General features: G+C 31.9%; 1 protein-coding gene across 3 annotated transcripts in view; it reads left to right on the top strand.

The window, feature by feature from the left end:
• The window catches only part of LOC114336520 (ADAMTS-like protein 1), a 1,384,970-nt gene that overhangs the window by 1,243,391 nt on the left and 122,933 nt on the right, over window positions 1-18,646 (top strand). For all 3 annotated transcript variants that reach the window (XM_050655007.1, XM_050655009.1, XM_050655008.1), the window contains one exon: window positions 5,475-5,619. In XM_050655007.1, the coding sequence (XP_050510964.1) occupies window positions 5,475-5,619 (145 nt within the window). The remainder of the gene's footprint in view (window positions 1-5,474; window positions 5,620-18,646) is intronic.

Below are 18,646 nucleotides of genomic sequence, written 5' to 3' on the forward strand. Positions count from 1 at the left end.
CTGATTCTTTCTCTCCATTCTAATTCTGGTCTTCCTGCCCTTATTTTGTTCCATGAAACATAGTTTAAGACCTTTACATAACATTATATGCCCGTACCATAAAGTTGTCTGGGATATGATCGTCTGGATATCTCACAGGCTCTTCTTAGATATTATTTCGCTTATTCCCCGTTAGAGGGCGTTCTATCCATACTGCGATATAAATTATTTTAATTTATATCGACAATCTACGGTCGGAATGGTAAAAATCTGTCTTCCTTAGAGCCTCCTTGACAACAGGTAGACCTAGAAATAGTGCTATCGGGGGATGGAGGAAGACAGATTTTAATCAAAACGAAACCGTAGATTTTCTTATCTTCTTAGATAGTCCATTTTTACCACTTTTTTTATGGGTTTTTTTCTTCTGTTTCATCATCATTTCAGATCCGTACGTCAAAATTGGTTCTACAACCGACTGTTGATGGTTATTTTTGTTCGGAAACTAATTTTAGGAGACCAGAGTAAGAAGTTAAGTATTTTTACCACATTTAGGCCTTCTTGCATGTTCTGCTAACTGTCTGGTTTCGATGTTCCTTTCTTCGCTATCATTATTTCCAGCTTCTTCGTATTTTTTATATCTCTACTCTGGAGTTACGGGAATCCTTTTTTCATCCTTTATTCTAAGATATTCCGTTTTGTTAACGGGGATTTGTTATGTACCTGTTCCCATATTGTGTTCTCATCCCATAAGGGAGAATAGAACGTAGAAGTGGTCTAGAATACAAACCAGCTTCTCGACTGGAAAAATTCGATATAATTTAACCTAAATACAAAACTACAAAACGGAAGACAACTTTTTTATATGGTATAAGACCTCGAAACTTCGTCATAGTGATTCTTAAGAGCTATTTTACACCAGTCCGTTCTCTTACATGTTGAGCTGTGAACATTATTTTCTGGACCACTTCTAGGTGTAGTTAAGAGAAATAAGATTTTTCTCATGACACATCCCCCTTCAGGCGGAAACAAATTTTTTGAGTAGTATGGACATCTATATTAATAACCTGTATGTTTCCTGCAGCCGATTTTGATGATATACATAATTATAAACAAATGAAGATCAAAAAACGGTAAATTTTTGCTTTTTTCGTCTATTACCAAAAAGTTAAGCATTTTAAACAAATTTGAGAGTAAGAAACTCATAAATCGTCTAAAAAATTTCAATATGGCGTTCGCTGAATATGTCTATCCTTATTGGTTACCGTAAACTCGGGCTACTTTGGCCCATTTATTAAAACCTTTTAAATCAACTCTCAATAAATCTTAGCATTTTTCTACTACTAAGCTGTGTTCATCTGTTTTACATAATTAAACTATCTTAAATAACATGCATAAAGCATATTAGTGTTTTTTTAAAAAATATATAAACTTTTTTAAATTTTTTACCTGGGCCAATGTTAGCCTTACGTTAGGGTTACTTTGGCCCAATATGATATTACCTACTTTAAAGCATTATATAAATAGTTAGGGTCAAAGAAAGACATGGGTTTATTTATTCAGTATATTTATATGACAGAAAAATATATTTCGAATTATGTTTTTTTTAGAAAAGGTACAAAAATGAAGCTTTAGCAAACAATTCATGTTTTTTACAAATTACTGATGGAAAATAGTCCTCTTTTTAATAGTTTTGGAGGTTGGATCTTTTTCTTAATAGCGCTCCATTTGTAAAACAAAGAGTCCTTTTCTTTGGCCACTTCCAACACTTATTGGTACGTTCCATGCATTCAACAACAGCACCTTCTTCTGACACATTCACAGCAATCCCAGGGAACAGTAGCTTATTCCATTCAACAACAACGAAGATTCCTTTTTGCAGATTTGACTTTATTCTTCTTCTTCGTTTTGTTCCTGGGGTTTTTTGGCACTGAAAGAAGTAGATGCAACTATATCGACATTTGTGTGATTTACCTGGAGACCACTGATTGTTTTAATTTCCTCTTCTTCGTCCGTTGAAAGAACCATGTCACTATGACCGGATGAAACGACGCTGTAATTGTCACTATCTTCTTCCGAAGTCAAAGTTCCATGTCTTTTTTATTCATTTTTCTCTTTTGTCTCTTAACTTCTTGTTTCTTTTCTAAAACCGTCTGTCGCTTTTTTTCAAGTTTTTCCCTTTCTTTTTCTCTTTTTTTCTTCTAGTTTTCCATCTTTTTTTCTTTATTCTTTTGACCTTTTTGATTCATTTGGTGTTCTTGATACTGAATAATATCGTTAGCTGTTATGCTTTTACCTGCAGGAACGTCTATTTTTTTCGTTTTATTCATCGGGGTTTAACAACTTCTTGCCTTTTCTGTTCCAAATGGCGGATAAATGTTTGTCCTACCAATTCCAAATTAACTGTCACATTGTTGGAAGGTAAGCGCTTCAATACTTCTTCTTTGTCTAAGGGATGTATGCCGGCCTTTTTAAAACCAGACTTTAAGTTTTCCTTTTGATGAAGCTCCAACTCATCCAAAGATTTTTTCAACAATCTTGGAAAAATATCTTTTGGTAATGTGGCAACAGTTTTGCCACTATCAGACTGTTTCCATTCGGTAAGAATCTGTCGCCACTTACTTTTGAGAGGTCTAAAATAGGCCACATCAAGTGGTTGTGTTAGGTGCGAGGAGTTTGGAGGCAAGCATACGAATTGGATATTGTTCTCTTCGCAAAGCCTGACCACGTTTAAGCTTACATGTGAGCTAAGATTATCACCGATAACTACTTTATTACCTTCTTGTTTCTTTAAGATTGGAAGAAGATGTGTAGCAAACCAATCTTCAAATGTTGCTCCGTCGATCCAACCTTGTTTTGTCCTGTTGTAATGCGCTCCTTCGGGGCCACCTTCCAACCATGTGGTCCACAAATGTTCAGCCTTATAAATAATATAAGGTGGCACATAGGTACCATTGGCATTACCACAAAACATAACGCTAATGTTGGACTTAGTCGAATTCATGATAAGCTCTGGGTACTTTGAACCCCTACGACAGATTACTTTCTTCCTGCCTGGATCGTCAGACATGCATGTTTCGTCGTAGTTATAGATGTTTTGAGGCAGTACATTCTCAACTACTTCTTTTAAGTGATCGAAGTAGTCTGAGGTTATTTTTCTATCAATCTGAGCACGATTTCTTTTTATATTTGATGCAAACCTGACTGTGAGCTGAGGATGCCTTTTTAAGAAAGACTTGGTCCAGTCACGGCCAGGCAAATTATTGCAAAAACACTGTATTGTCATTCCTTGTCTTGTGACATAACTTTTTACAATATATCTCAAATCCAGTTCATCAATTGGAAATCCGAATTCACACATTTTGTCGATGTGACTAGCAAATGCTAACTCTTCTTCCTGGGTAAAAACTTTGGGATGACCCGGTGAGCTCGAAAACAGATTTTTTAGTTTGTTTTTAATAGTGCTTCGTGGTATTTTAAAAATATCTGCGGCTTGCCTTTGTGTCATTTCACCAGATCTGATTGCTTCTAAACAGTTTTGGAGATGATCTTGACTGTAGTCGGCATAACTCCGGCTTCCTGGTTGGCGCTTGTAGTTATAGGGCATCTTCCGTAGTTAATCTAAAAATAAATTTATTCAATAAAAGAGCACCCAGAATGTTGATTTAAAGCAGTAGGTAGGTAATAATGAATAAATAAAACAAATAAAACAAACATCAGACCTACTTTGGCCCAAATATAAGTTGGGTCAAAGAAGGTCATATTTTTGAGGTTATCTGAACTGGTTTTATTATTGAATTTTAAAATAAAAAAGCTGAGAATAATGCAAATTATAACCATTCCACTGCATTAAGTATTAAATTCTGATGTTAAAAAAGTACTCACCAACCTTGTAACAGACGTAAAACGGTTTTTGCAGCTAAAAGTTTTAGACATTAAAAAATCACTTGTTGCACATACAACATCAAAAGTACTCATGCTGGTTCTAGGAGGCGATACGTGAAACATTTGAAGGTCGTTACGAGTTGCGCAAGTCTGCACTCCATCGGAAACTACCCATATCGGCTTAAAATCTACTCTCTCGAGATACTTTGAAAACGTTTTTATTTTATTTTTAATTTGGGCCAAAGAAGGACCCCAGGGCCAAAGTAACCCTTATTTACGGTACTGGTTACTTAGAAAATTGCAAAATAAATAATAAATTTTGAGTTTTTTTAAATATTCATAACTTATGTAAAAATTAACTTAGAACCTTCTTATTACACGAATTGATGAGATATCTGGTGCTTAAATTATACTTTAAATTTTAAAGCTATTGATGAAATAGTTTAAAAGTTATTTAATATGTTTATCCCAAATTCATTTATTTTGCAACACTATAAGTCAGAAAATTATGAGGTTACACTAAGACTTCTGACAGTTTATGGAAGAAAAATATTTATACTATTGACTTAATTAAAAAAAATGACACAAAATAATTTTAAACAGTGTAAAATTATTTTGCAAAACACGTCGATTTTTTGCTTACTTACAAACAAACAGAATAACTTTTTAACCGTTATCCGTAGAAAAATTATTTTTTCATATTTGGAAAGCCTGAATTTTTTACACATTTAGAAAGAAAAGCAATTATCCTAGGACAATTAGGGACGAAGTTAGCCCCCCTTTTTTTAATTCACATGTTTTTGCAAATAATTTTGCAGTATTTAGAATTATTTTTTGTCATTTTTTTTTAATTAAATAAATATTATAAATCTTCTTCTTTCATAAACTATCCAAAGTATTAGTGTAACTTCATCATTCTCTGACTTATAGCGTTGTAAAAAAAATTAATTTGGGATAAACAAATTAAATACCTTTTAAACTATTTGACCAATTACTTTGAAATTTAGGGTATGATTTAAGCACTAGAAGTCTCAAAATTTCGTGTAATAAGAACGTTCTAAGTTAATTTTTACATAACTTATGAATATTTATAGAAACTCACAATTTATGATTTATTTTGCAATTTTCTAAGCAACCAATAAGGATAGACAAATTCAGCGAACGCCATATTGAAGTTTTTTATGCGATTTATGAGATTCTTACTCTCAAATTTATTTAAAATACTTAACTTTTTGGTTATAGACGAAAAAAGCGAAAATTTACCGTTTTTTGATCTTCATTTGTTTATAACTATGTATATCATCAATATCGGCTGCAGGAAACATATAGGTTAATAATATAGATGTCCATACTACTCAAAAAATTTGGTTTTGGGCTGGAGGGGGTTGTGTTTCCAACAGGATATTTTTTTCCTTATTTCTCTGAACTAGTATGTTTTTTTTTATCTTACCCAACTTTAAAAAGCGTAGCTGTGCCTATTAGCAATATTATGGAAGTGAAACGCAAAATTTGAAAAAGCTTCTATTAATTTAACAAAATTGTAAAAATTTTCGAAAATATTATTTTATTTTAGTAACACGCTATTATAGATACTTGTATTTCCTTATTTGCAGAGAGTTGGATGTGATCTACAAATTGGATCGGAAAAACAAGTTGATGCCTGCGGTGTATGTGGAGGAGATGGGTCGTCATGTTCCAAACCACTATACTACTGGACATTAACATATACATCATTATGCTCAGCTACTTGCGGAGGAGGTAACAACATTTTCTTTATATATGCATCATATAAATGTATGTCTCTTATGGGCCATAAATTTAGATTAGCCAGATTGTGAATTAAATTTAAAAAAATAATACTGTTACTAACTGATCCTAAAACATCATTATACGAAATATTTAATATAATTCGCTGTAAAACGAAATTAAGAGACTTATCTTATAGTTCAGTTTATTCAGAGAAAACCATATAGTATGGTATAGTTAGACCCAAACCCAGATATCCAAAGTGAAAGTTATCCTCCAACACCAAATTGTTCTATATGGTCCACATAATGTTCAGAAAAAAGTCACACCATTTTGAGAGTCGGGTTTGGGGGGGGGGAGCGGGGAGAAATCTGCAAATTCGTAGTTTTTTACGTTTTTCGTCAATATTTCTAAAACTAAGCGGTTTAGCATGAACAACCCTCTACACAAAATTGTTCTCTACATTAAATTTGAAATAAAAAAGGCCCTATGCATAACCCTTCTAAAATGAACGGTTCCAAAGTTACGGAGGTAATATAGTATAATTGGTCCAAAAAAAGGCCTAACCCAGACATCCAAAGTAAAAGTTTTCCTTCAACACCAAATTGTTCTATATGGTCCACATATTGTTCAGTAAAAAGTTACACCATTTTGAGCGTCCGGTTTAGGGGGGAGATGGGGGAGAAGTCGGTAAATTAGTAGTTTTTTTAAGTTTTTCGTCAATATTTCTAAAACTATGCTTTAGCGTAAGGAATGTTCTACAGAAAAATGTTCTACATAAAATTTAAAACAAAATAGGTTCTACACATAATTGTTATAAAATCAACGGTTACGGAGGGTAAAAAGTGGAGGTTTTCGATACTTTTATATTTACCGATTTCTCCTCCCTCTCCCCTCCAAACCCGACGCTCAAAATGGTGTGACTTTTTTCTGAACATTATGTGGACCATATAGAACAATTTGGTGTGGGAGTATAACTTTCACTTTGGATGTCTGAGTTTTTGGTATAGTTATATCATAAATATTGCCCAAAAAATATAAAAAGTATCGAAAACATCGACTTTTCACCCTCCGTAACTCTGGAACCGTTGATTTTATAACAATTATGTATAGAACATTTATTTTTTTAAATCTCATGTAGAACATTTCTGTATATAACATTGTTTACGCTAAAGCATAGTTTTAGAAATATTGACGAAAAACTTAAAAAAACTACTAATTTACCGGCTTCTCTCCCATCTCCCTCCCAAACCGGACGCTCAAATTGGTGTAACTTTTTACTGAACAATATGTGGGCCATATAGAACATTTTGGTGTTGGAGGAAAACTTTTACTTTGGATGTTTGGGTTAGGCCTTTTTTGGACCAGTTATACTATTCTACCTCCGTAACTTTGGAACCATTCATTTTAGAAAGATTATGCATAGGACCTTTTTTATTTCAAATTGAATGTAGAACAATTTTGTATAGAGGGTTGTTCATGCTAAACTACATAGTTTTAGAAATATTGGCGAAAAACTTGAAAAACTACGAATTTACCGATTTGTCCCCCTCTCCCCCCCCCCAAACGCGACGCTCAAAATGGTGTGACTCTTTTCTGGACATTGTGTGGACCATATAGAACAATTTTGTGTTGAAGGATAACTTTCACTTTGGATGTCTGGGTTATGCCATCTTTTGGATCAACTATACTATACTAATAAAAGCACTTACGTAGGTACGTTTCACTCTGATTAGATATCTTCAGAGGAGTATATGGCTGCCTCTGAACGAACTGAAACATATCCAGCCTCCCAATACAAAATTATAACAAATAAAGCAATATGGATGCTGTAGCGACATCTGCCAGAAACAATTTGAAGCTTTATTTCCGGAGCAATAAAACGTCTTATGGTACAAGGATTCTGATGACGCCTGTTCGTGATATCTATTACTTGCAAACCAAACGAATGATGAATTAAAAAAGACATGGGGAGTCTAAAGTTGCACTTCACTACCTATATATTCATCATGGTTATGATGAATAGACAGGTCTATATATTCACCGTTTCAATACTTCCAGCTTCAGTAGTCCTAGCGTTAAGAGTCCATGTTTTTATTCTGTAAAGTAGAGTCGAGAAATAGAATAACACCTTGCTAACCCAACTCCCAAGTCTAATTTCAGTTTTCTTATACATAGTACATTTTCTCATATTTTATATGCCTGCTTAGAAACTAATACATAAAAAATATAGTTTAATTTTTACTTTTGTATTACAGAGGGGGCCAAAGAAAACAGTCCACCCCGATATTTGGCAGTATATTAGATTTTAAGAAAATGACGAAACAGGTCGATTTTTGATCTAAGGCGGACACATTTTTACGGTAGATACATCTGTTATTTGTCAACCCCCTCACTTCCATTTCCCCTAACCCTTATTTTTAAATAGGGAATAGGGGTTGTGTGCTACCTCGTTTGAAAGGCTATTGAATTCTCTATTCAGTAATATAAACATTAACATAATTATTTATACAAGGTGTCCAAGAAAAAAATGTTTTAATTAAATTAATTGACACAATAAGAAGAATGTATGTAATTTATTTAATTTAAAATTCATTCTACTGCTGTCACAAAACAGAAAACAATGTTTTTTGATAAATAAACATTGCTTTTCGCTTAATTTCAGTGTTCAAGCGGCCACCAATATGCTTCTTAATAGGTTGAATATTGAATTTAAGCAACAAAAATGTTTATTAATCAAATAATAATTTTTTATGTTTTCTGCCAGCAGTAGAATGTATTCTGAGTTAAATAAATTACATACATTTTTCTTTTTGAGTCAATTAATTTAATTCAAAATAATTTTTCTTGGGCACCTGTATAAATAATTATGTTAATGTTAATATTACTGAATAGAGAATTGAATAACTTTTCAAATGAGCTAGCACATGACCCCTATCCCCTATTTAAAAATCAGGGGCGGGGAGTGAAAGGGAAGAGGTTGACAAATGACAGATGTATGTACCGTAAAAATGTGTCCCTCTTGGATTAAAAATTGACCTGTTTCGTCATTTCCTTAAAATCTAATAAATTCTGCCAAATATCGAGGTGGACTATTTTATTTGGCCCACTCTGTATATTGCAAGATCTGGTCGCTTTTATTACCTGTATTATACAATTTTACAATTATTGTTTTTTGTTTTGTTCTGGTTATTTATGTCGATAAACGAGATTTAGAGCTATTTGTATTATCGTTTTTGTATTGTATTTTTTATTATAGACTGCTACCGTGATTTATTGCCGTTTATTTTGTAAAATCAATTAATGTATTGTTGTTTTGAGGTTGGAATATCTGTTTATTTATTCAGATAACACATACTATGGCACGCTGCTAAATTATATTATGTATCTAAAAAAATTATAAATATTTACTTTTAATAATAAATAGTGGGTTTTTATTTGTACTTAAAAATAGTATGGTGCAAATGAAAGGATTAAATTTGTTATTTCGTAAACTGGTCACTTTAAGGAAAAAGTTCGAAACATGTCGCTTTTTATTTTTAAATTGTTATTTTTAGGTATATATATATCATACTAGTGACGTCATCCATCTGGGCGTGATGACGGCATCGATGATTTTTGGAATGAGAATAGGGGTCGTGTTCTAGCTCATTTGAAAGTTTATTCAATTCTCTATTCAGTAATATAAACAGTAATATTATTATTGATACAGGGAGGCCAAAAACATTTTTTTAATTAAATTAATTGACAAAAAAAAGAAGAATTTAATGTAAATTATTTCATTCAATATACATTTTACTACTATCATAAATCAGAAAAAATGTTTATTTCACAAATGAACATTGCTTTTTGCTTAAAATTAAATGTTCAAACTTCCAAGAGGCAGGTGGCCGGCGGGAGCTAGATTGAACATTGAATTTAAGCGATAAGTAATGTTTCTTTGTGAAATAAACATTTTTTCTATTTTTTAGCAATAGTACACTGTACATATCTTTTCATTAAATAAATTACATACATTTTTTTTGTCAATTTATTTAATTCAACAAAATTGTTTTAGACACCCTATAAAAATAATTATGTTCATGTTTATAGTACTGAATATGGAAATAAATAACCTTTCAAATGAGCTAGCACACGACCCCTATTATCATTTAAAAAACTCATCATGGTGACGTCACTGATATGATATTATACATAATGTCAAAATATAATAATTTAAAAATAAAAATCGACCTGTTTCGGGATTTTTCCTTACAGTCGCCTGTGTACGAAAGAACGAATTTATTCCTTTCATTTGCACCATACTGTATATTTCTTAGTATTGATTTATGAACTTTGTAAGCATCAAGTACCAGTTAAGAAAACTTATTAATACATACCTTATGAAAACTGTGGCAGCGCATGGAATCAGCTTAGCGTTACCAGGTGTCCCGATTTGCGCGGGACGTCCCGATTTTCAGGGGCCTGGGGACGCGTACCGATTTGTACCTGATCGGGATACTAAATGTCCCGATTTTCACCCACGAAAACCAATTTCAGGAGGACTTGCAGTGAATTTTATAACTATGTTATAAAAACAAGGCAATCCTAAGAGCGGCAAAATCGAATAAAAAAAATATATAATTTTAATAAAAGATAAATAATTTACTTAATCTACGATTTTTTTTGTAATTTCGTCTGATTATTATTATTATGTAGGATTAAATAAAGATTATACAAACACCTTGTAGTCCAGTAAATGAACGGTAAATACGGCGATACCGTATATTTTCAGGTTCAACTCCGAAATTGCATGAAAATTTGGACGACTTTTGCCGTTGGTTGCTTTTACTCGGGGGGTGACAGTCACCCCTATTTGGGGGAAACACCGCGCGTTTAAAATAAGTCCGGTGATGGATAAATTGACTAATTCTAAGCAATTTTTGTTCTATAAAATTTTAACTTACTTAATACTTTTCGAGTTATTTACGATTGAAAATGTTTATTTTTCGACAAAAAAAAATCACGTTTTCAGACGATTTTCACAAATAACTCAAAAAGTAAGTATTTGATCGAAAAAACATTCTTAGCAAAAATGTAGCATGATATAAAAAAATAAAAAAAATTGTGAACTCGTAGAGTCAGACTCAGCAAAAGCAGTAGCTCGTGAAAAATACATACTTATTCGTCAAATTCGAAATCAAATATTTCAACTTGAAATAACCAAGAAATAAAGCACTTTTTTCGGGAAAAACAAATTAAAACTCTTTTACTAAAAGTTTATTTTTACGTTTTAAAAAAGTTTCTAGCATAAAAACTAAGCCAGTTATGCTCAAAATCAAGTTAACTCCTTTCTTTTGGTAAAAAAATCGTGAAAATTTTCCCCTACTTAGCACCCCAAATTAAATTAATCGTTACCGCTTTACAAACAATTTACTTTAGGTACTTATGTGTTTTTTACATGACTGAAACGGCCTGAACGAGTCACTAATCACGAGTGTATGCAAAATATGAACATAAACCAAAAGCCACATTTTAAACAATTTTTGTCTTACAGAAAAACAAAATGAATCTATCATATTTATAAAAGCCAAACTACCTACCTACTTCTTACTCCTTGAGATTTTTAGTATCCCTAATACGTTTTAAGTTATTTTGAAAAAAAGGGCATTTTCCAATATTTTGGAAAATTTTTTTACTATAAAACCATTTTTTTTAAACTAAGCACTCCCAACCGGTAAACCTTACAGATCGTATAAATAATACACATATAAAGTAAATGGTAAAGCGGTATCGATTAATTTGTTTTTACGGTGCTAAATAGGAGAGTTTTTGACGATTTTTTTTTTACCAAAAAAAGGGGCAAACTTTATTTTGAGCGTAACCCGCTTAGTTTTAGTGCTAGAGACTTTTATATAAAATAAAATAAAATATTTTTTTAAAAACTTTAAAAAATATTAACAGGTTTTGCCAGAAAATTGCTTAATTTTTTGGTTATTTCAAATTGAAAAATTCGATTTGGAATTTGACGAATAAAAACGTATTTTTGATGAGCTACGACTTTGCTTTTACTGGTTTTATAGACTTTCTGAACGTACAATTTTTTTTGCTTTTTTAAAAGCTACATTTTTGCTAAGAATATTTTCTTCGATAAAATTACTCGAAAAGTATTGACTTAGTTTAAAAATTATATAGAACAAAATTTTTTTAGAGTTAGTCAGTTGATCCATTTTGGGACTTACTTTAAACGCGCGTTTTTTTACCCCCGAGAAGGGGTAACTGTAACTGTCACCCCCCAAATAAAAGCAACCAACGGTCCAAGTTCAGCTTTGAAGTAGAGAGTAAGTAGAACCTAAAACCAGATTTTCATGCAATTCTGAGTTGACTCTGAAAATTACACTCCAAAACGGTAATTTGCTGGGCTATTGTTGTTTATTTGTCCCGATCTACAACCCTAAATCCCGATTTGTTTTTGTTTATGAACCGATTAAAAACAAATCGGACCTGGCAACACTAAATCAGCTTGATATTTTGGCGGAGGTGCCGGAACATATTCTTAAAGAAAATGTCAGTAAACACTACCCAGTGTTATTCTACCCATTTTTTTTATATTTTTAAAGCAAGGAGATAAGACTTTTATAAGATAAGATTTTTAGTGACATGTAATGTACCTTGTGAGTGTCTCGCTTGGTGTAGACTTAAGTTGAACAGTTCCCTTATATTTTAAAAAGTCTTTTTTCTCCAGTTACTTTACTTTTTTGAGTCTGGACCCGACAACAGTTTTTCTGCCCAGTCTACAGTCTACGTCTACACCCTTTGTATTTGCGAGCCATAAATCATCGAGGGCACACTGTGATGTGCAAAGTCTGCATACTCTCAGGTGCTCCACGTTCTGTATTTCCACACATTCGCAAGTGCGTCGTTATCTGTCTTGATGCCCCATTTAATAAGGATCTGTTTTACAGGGGCAACACCGGCAGTGGCGTGCTGGCCATATAAATGAATCGGTGCAATCACCGAGAGGCCGCGGCCTCTTGAGGCCGGTCAAATAGGTTTTCACAAAAAATTTTAGATGTAACAAAAAAAAATTTTTAATATCTAATCGGTTAATTTTGCTAATAGTATTAATAAAATATTTAAAAAAATCAAATTTTTTGATAATTATGTAGTACAGTTTAAGTAAATGAGTAAGATTCTGTAGTCTATATACATAAATAGATTGCTACAGATAATATTAGTTATTTTCATACATACAAGTATATTTATGGTTTTCCAATTTCCGTCAAACATGTATGTATGTACTCTGCATAATTAAAAAATGGAAAAACGTCTTGCTCATTTTTGACCAAATTATTGAAAGTATCTAAAAGCGATTTGATCAAGACAAATCAAATTGTTTTATAATGATATAAGCACCCTACATCCTAGAAATTTTGATACAATAAAAAATGGTATACTTTTGATGGCATTTAAATCATTTACTGAAAAATTAAGAAAGTTTTATCCTACCATATTATCATCTGTGACTGCAATTAGAGAAGAACTTATGGATTTTGCTGATAAATGGATTATATTAAAAATAGGATTTTGCAAAATAATGAGATTATAGAAGATGGAGTTAATGATGAATATGTTCAGCCTACAGAAAATATGAAGGATAATATTATTAATTTAAGTGATAATGAACATGAAGTAACAAATGACAATGTTGATATCGTGAAAACCTCACCTCCGTGTGGTACTAAAATGTGTAAATATTGTATAGCTTGCTGTTACGCTGTTTTGCATAAGTCTAACTTATATCAGTGTGCTTATCCAAATTTAAATAGTATAATATAAAGCATTTATTAACTCTTTCATTGACACAAGTATCTTGAGAAAAAAGCTTTTCAACATTGAAATACATAAAAAATCGGTTAAGAAGTACTTTAACACAAGATCACTTTTATGCTAATAGCTATAGAAAAATAAGCTTTGTATGAGCTTAAAAATGATGAAATAATCGACGAATTTGCTCAAAAATGTATTTTAATGCGGAATTTATTGATCGAGAGTTAAGTAATTATTTTATAAAATAATTGCAAAAGAATATTTAGATTATTGCGTTCTATTAACATTTTAAATATTGTCAAATGAAAGTATTTGCACTGTACTTGTATTTGTACTCTCTTGTATAATTGATTTACTAAAATGCAACCTAATACATACATAATTGAAAAATTGTCAATTTTATTTTACATGTACCTTAATTACATCAAATTCATATTATATTTATTTAGGAAATTATGGTTTCTGCCTTACTGCATACAATATTGTCATACATGCCAATTATTATTTGTAAGATTTATTATTCTTAAATGAAAAAATATAGCAAATTAAGAAAAAAATCATTGAATTCAAAGTTTTATGTTTGATTCAAAAATAATTTATATTTTTGCTTTTTTTTTTGTTTTTTTAAATACCCAATAAAACATCCTGATAATAGAAGGTAAAATGAGGATGGGAGGCCGCTTTTCTATAAAATCACCGGGCCGCTTGAAAAGTTCCAGCACGCCACTGAACACCGGTGTGTAAGCGGTTGTGTGTACGCCAGGTTCTCCAGTCCAGGTTCATTCAGTTAGGTCATTCTGGGTGTAGGGGAGCAGCAGTTCTTTTATCTCAAGGCACGTATCTATTACGTTGGTGTTTCGTGCTCCGTGTAACTGCTCGAATGGATACGGCATGCGCTCTTCTACATATAAACTGCCACCGATTGGATCGCCGAGGGTGAGCGAAGAGCGGGAGCACCAATGTATCTACTATGTAGAGCAGCTACACGGAGCACGGAGCACCAAAGTAATGGATACGTGCCTTCAGAATACTCCAATCATTGTGGCTTATATAACAATATTTTCTTCTGTCGGAGCTTTATTTTTTTTTTTCATTTTCTTCAGCACGTTTCTTATTTTGTCTGTTAATATTTCAGGCATCTTTTTCAATCCTTGGTAGTACTCTTGTCGTAAAAAAAGGGATGAGTTTTAAAAAATGCCAAAAGGACATTAGGTTATCAAGTTACTGGGCTTTGGTAGGTTTTGATTAGGTGTGTTTTTGTTATGTTAGGATATATTCGGGTAGTTAGGTAAGGTCATAGACATATAATACCTAGACTCGCGCTGCAATATCCCAGAAAACTACTCCCCTAGTGCGACAGAAAAAATGCTATAAGCAGAGTTTGTAAAAAAACAGAAAACTAAGTAAAAGTAAGTAATGAAATATCGGACAATTTCCTAGTAGATGATATAGTAATGCATGCAAGGTGACCTATTTGCATATATTTTCTTTAGTTTTCTCCTGGAAAACGTGCCGATATCTCGTGGAAAACTAAAGAATTAGAAGAAACAACCATAAAAACTAGTCTATACTAATGACATAAAAACAAAATACATGGAATTCACAGACAAAAGATGTGCAATAGGAAAGTATTTAACAATACAAACAAATAATAATACGTATTAGTCTAAGATACGATATAAGGTCGATTTGCACCGATCTAAACAGATATAAGAGCGAATAAAAATTGAACATGGATACAAATTATTGGATATGTAATTTATCATGTTAACAATTACAAAAAACAAGGGCTGCCCAATCTAACCTTGTTCTAACTATAATTAATTAATAATTAAAAAGTGACATTTTTTTATAAATTTAAAAAAATATTCGACCCGGGCTGATATTATTTCAGATTTTATAGGTCATTCTAAACAAAAAAGGTCTTTTGTAATTTTTCTCTAAAGTTGATCGTTTTGTGGTTATAAACAATTTAAAACTGAAAAAAGAACGAAAGATTTTCAAGGTTCAAAAACATAAGTATAAAATATCATTTTTGAAATTACGAAGTACCTAAATTCAAGTTCGAACCTTAGACTATCAGTTCTTTATAAGCCTTTTGGAGTTATTTCATTCTGAAACATTGTTTTTTATTTGTTAATGCCCGTCTCCCCATAAGAAAGCTTCCTCATTAACAATTAAAAAATATGTTTTAGAATAAAACATGGCTAAAATTTTTATCGGGAGCTGATAGAAAAAGGTTTTAACTTACACGTATGTACTTGATTATTACAAAAATCATATTTTTTACTTGTGTTTTAGAGCATTGAAAATTGTCATCTTTCATTCTTTTTTCAGTTTTAAATTGTTTATAACTCTAAAACGATCAACTTTAGAGAAAAATTACAAAAGATCTTTTTTGTTTAGAATGAACCAAAAAATCTAAAATAGTATCTGATCGAGTCGAAATTTTTTTTTAAATTCATAAAAAAAAATTTATTTTTTAATTATTAATTAAATATAGTTAGAACAAGATTAGATCAGGCAACCCTTGTTTTTGTAATTGTTAACATTCTAAATTACATATATGAAATAATTTTTATCCATTAAACAGATCGGTGCAAATCGACCTTATATCGGATCCTCTACTATATAGATTTTAAGCAGCTGCGAGGTTCGAATATCTATGGGCAAGTATATTACGAAAACCAAATATGGAAGAAGATATCCAAGACTAATAGAATAGAATAGAATAGAATAGAATAGAATAGAATAGAATAGAATAGAATAGAATAGAATAGAATAGAATAGAATAGAATAGAATAGAATAGAATAGAATAGAATAGAATAGAATAGAATAGAATAGAATAGAATAGAAATATGCTTTATTGTCATGAAAAATTGTACAATTTTATCGACAAAGCTTACAAAAAGTCAAGAAAACAAAACAATAAGAATTCAATTTACTAAAATTACATAAATCGTCAAAATATAAATTAAAAATAATGAAGTTAAACAGTTAATCAATTGCAAAATTTAAAAATTTAAATAAATTGCAAATTGCATAGTCTACCTAGTAATTATGTTTAAAAGTTAAGCTGCTGCATATGACACCCAAATATAGATGAAAAATAATAATAAAAATACTACTTGTGCAAAGGGTACTGTAATTTCTTAGTTATTTATTAAGAAAATCTTCTACTGCATAATATGGTCTTTCGGATAGGTAGGCTTTTGTCAGTTTACGGAGTTTGGGGAAAGATGCTGCAGATTTAAGTTGTAGAGGGAGATGATTGTAAAGTTTTTTTGCGGAATATAATATAGATTTCTTTACTAACTCAGATGACGGGGTCGGTAAATAGACGTCAAAGGTAGAATTTCTCGTGAAGTAGTCATGATTAGGTCTTGGTGGAAAGACATGTAGATGTTTACGAATTAATCAAACAGTTTCTAAAATATATAAAGATGGAAGGGTTAAAATTCTGTGATCTTTGAAGTAACTTCTACAATGTGTTGTTCTTTTGAGGCCAAATAGATATCTTATTGCTCTTTTTTGTAATTTGAAAATAACATCGAATTGGGCAGCTGTATCAGAACCACAAAAAGAAAGACCATAACGAAGATGTGACTCGAACAAAGAAAAATATGTTATTTTGGAAGATGCTAAATTAAGTTCATTCGAAACAGATCTTATAGCACAGCAAGCTGAAGATAGTTTCTTCCTTAACAAATTAATATGGAGGGACCATTTAAGGTTTGTGTCTAAAAAAATACCCAAAAAATTTTACATAATCAACAGTACTGATCTGGCTGTTATTAAGAGGTAAGGGTTTAAGAGCTCCTTTATAAGTTATTGCTACTGTTTGATCTACGTTAAACGAGAGTAAATTAGAGTCAGACCAGGTTTTTATTGTAAGTAGATCAGAAGTTATAGTAGCATGAAAAGTTGCAATATTTGAGTTGCTCCAAGTGATACTGGTATTATCAGCAAAAAGAAAGATTTTTTCATCGATTTTTAAACTAGTGATGTCATTAATAAAGATAAGGAAAAGTAGAGGGTCCAATACTGATGCTTAAGGTACCCCACATACATAATAAACTTTTAGTGTACTAAAGTGTACTAAAAAAATATTTGGAGAAGAAATAGAGAACGCAGTTTAGGTTATAAAGACAAATGAATATCTGAGAGAGATATATGAGAAGTCCACTATACTAGAGTAGTAATAAGAACCCAACGATTAAGATGGCTAGGACATATACAGAAGATGCCAGAAGGTAAACTACTAGGTTGACACAAAACAAGGTGAAAATCGATGTAGAAAATGATCTAAACAGACACAACGTCATAAATTGGAGGGTGAAAGCAGTAGATAAGAACGGATGAAAGAAAATGGTCAATCAATCCATATGTCTACTAGACTCGACGCGCTCTTCTTCTTACGGCACCTTATCCAAGGACGTTGGCCATTACATTTACCCATTTAATCTTATTTGCAGCCGCCCTGAATAGTTCTATGGAGGTCATATTCGTCCATTATTGTCGTAGGTTACTCCTACTTTTTCCAATCAAGAGTTGCGTTTTCTTCCTGGCCGTCTTTTGTTATTGATTTTTTCTTCGATTATAAGTTGTAGCAGTTCATACTTTTGATTTCTTACGATGTGACCAAAATATTGTGTTTTCCATTCTTTTATTATAAGCATAAGCTCTCTTTCCTTATTCATCCTCCGCAAGACTTCCGCATTTGTCGTATGGCTAATGTAGGATATTCTGAGCATTTTACAGTAACACCAGAGTTCGAATGCTTGTATTATTTTTTTGTTTTGCTTCTGTCATTATCCATGCTTCAACACCATAGACCAGGATAGAGAAAACATAGCATTTAATTATTCGAGTTCTCAATAAATGCCCAGCTGGCGGTTGCATAGAACTTTTTGCATTTTGTAAAACACTGTACGTGCCTTTTCCTCGACGCGCTACTTATTATTACTATGATTATTATTCACTATTTATTATTATTACTATTAGTTATTCTTACTCATTATCATCATCATAAGTGGCTCGACAATCCGTTGTAGATCTTCGCCTGCTCACAAAGAAGTCGCCACTCCTGTCGATTCCTGACAACTTCCCTCCATCTTCTGACCCCTAGAATTTTTAGGTCTTCTTCAACATCATCAATCCATCTTCTTCATGGTCGTCCTCTACTTTTTGTACCCTCTGGTTTTTAAAATGTTAATCTCTTAGTGTATT

Source organism: Diabrotica virgifera, chromosome 6 (assembly GCF_917563875.1).
Source record: "Diabrotica virgifera virgifera chromosome 6, PGI_DIABVI_V3a".
Classification (NCBI taxonomy): domain Eukaryota; kingdom Metazoa; phylum Arthropoda; class Insecta; order Coleoptera; family Chrysomelidae; genus Diabrotica; species Diabrotica virgifera.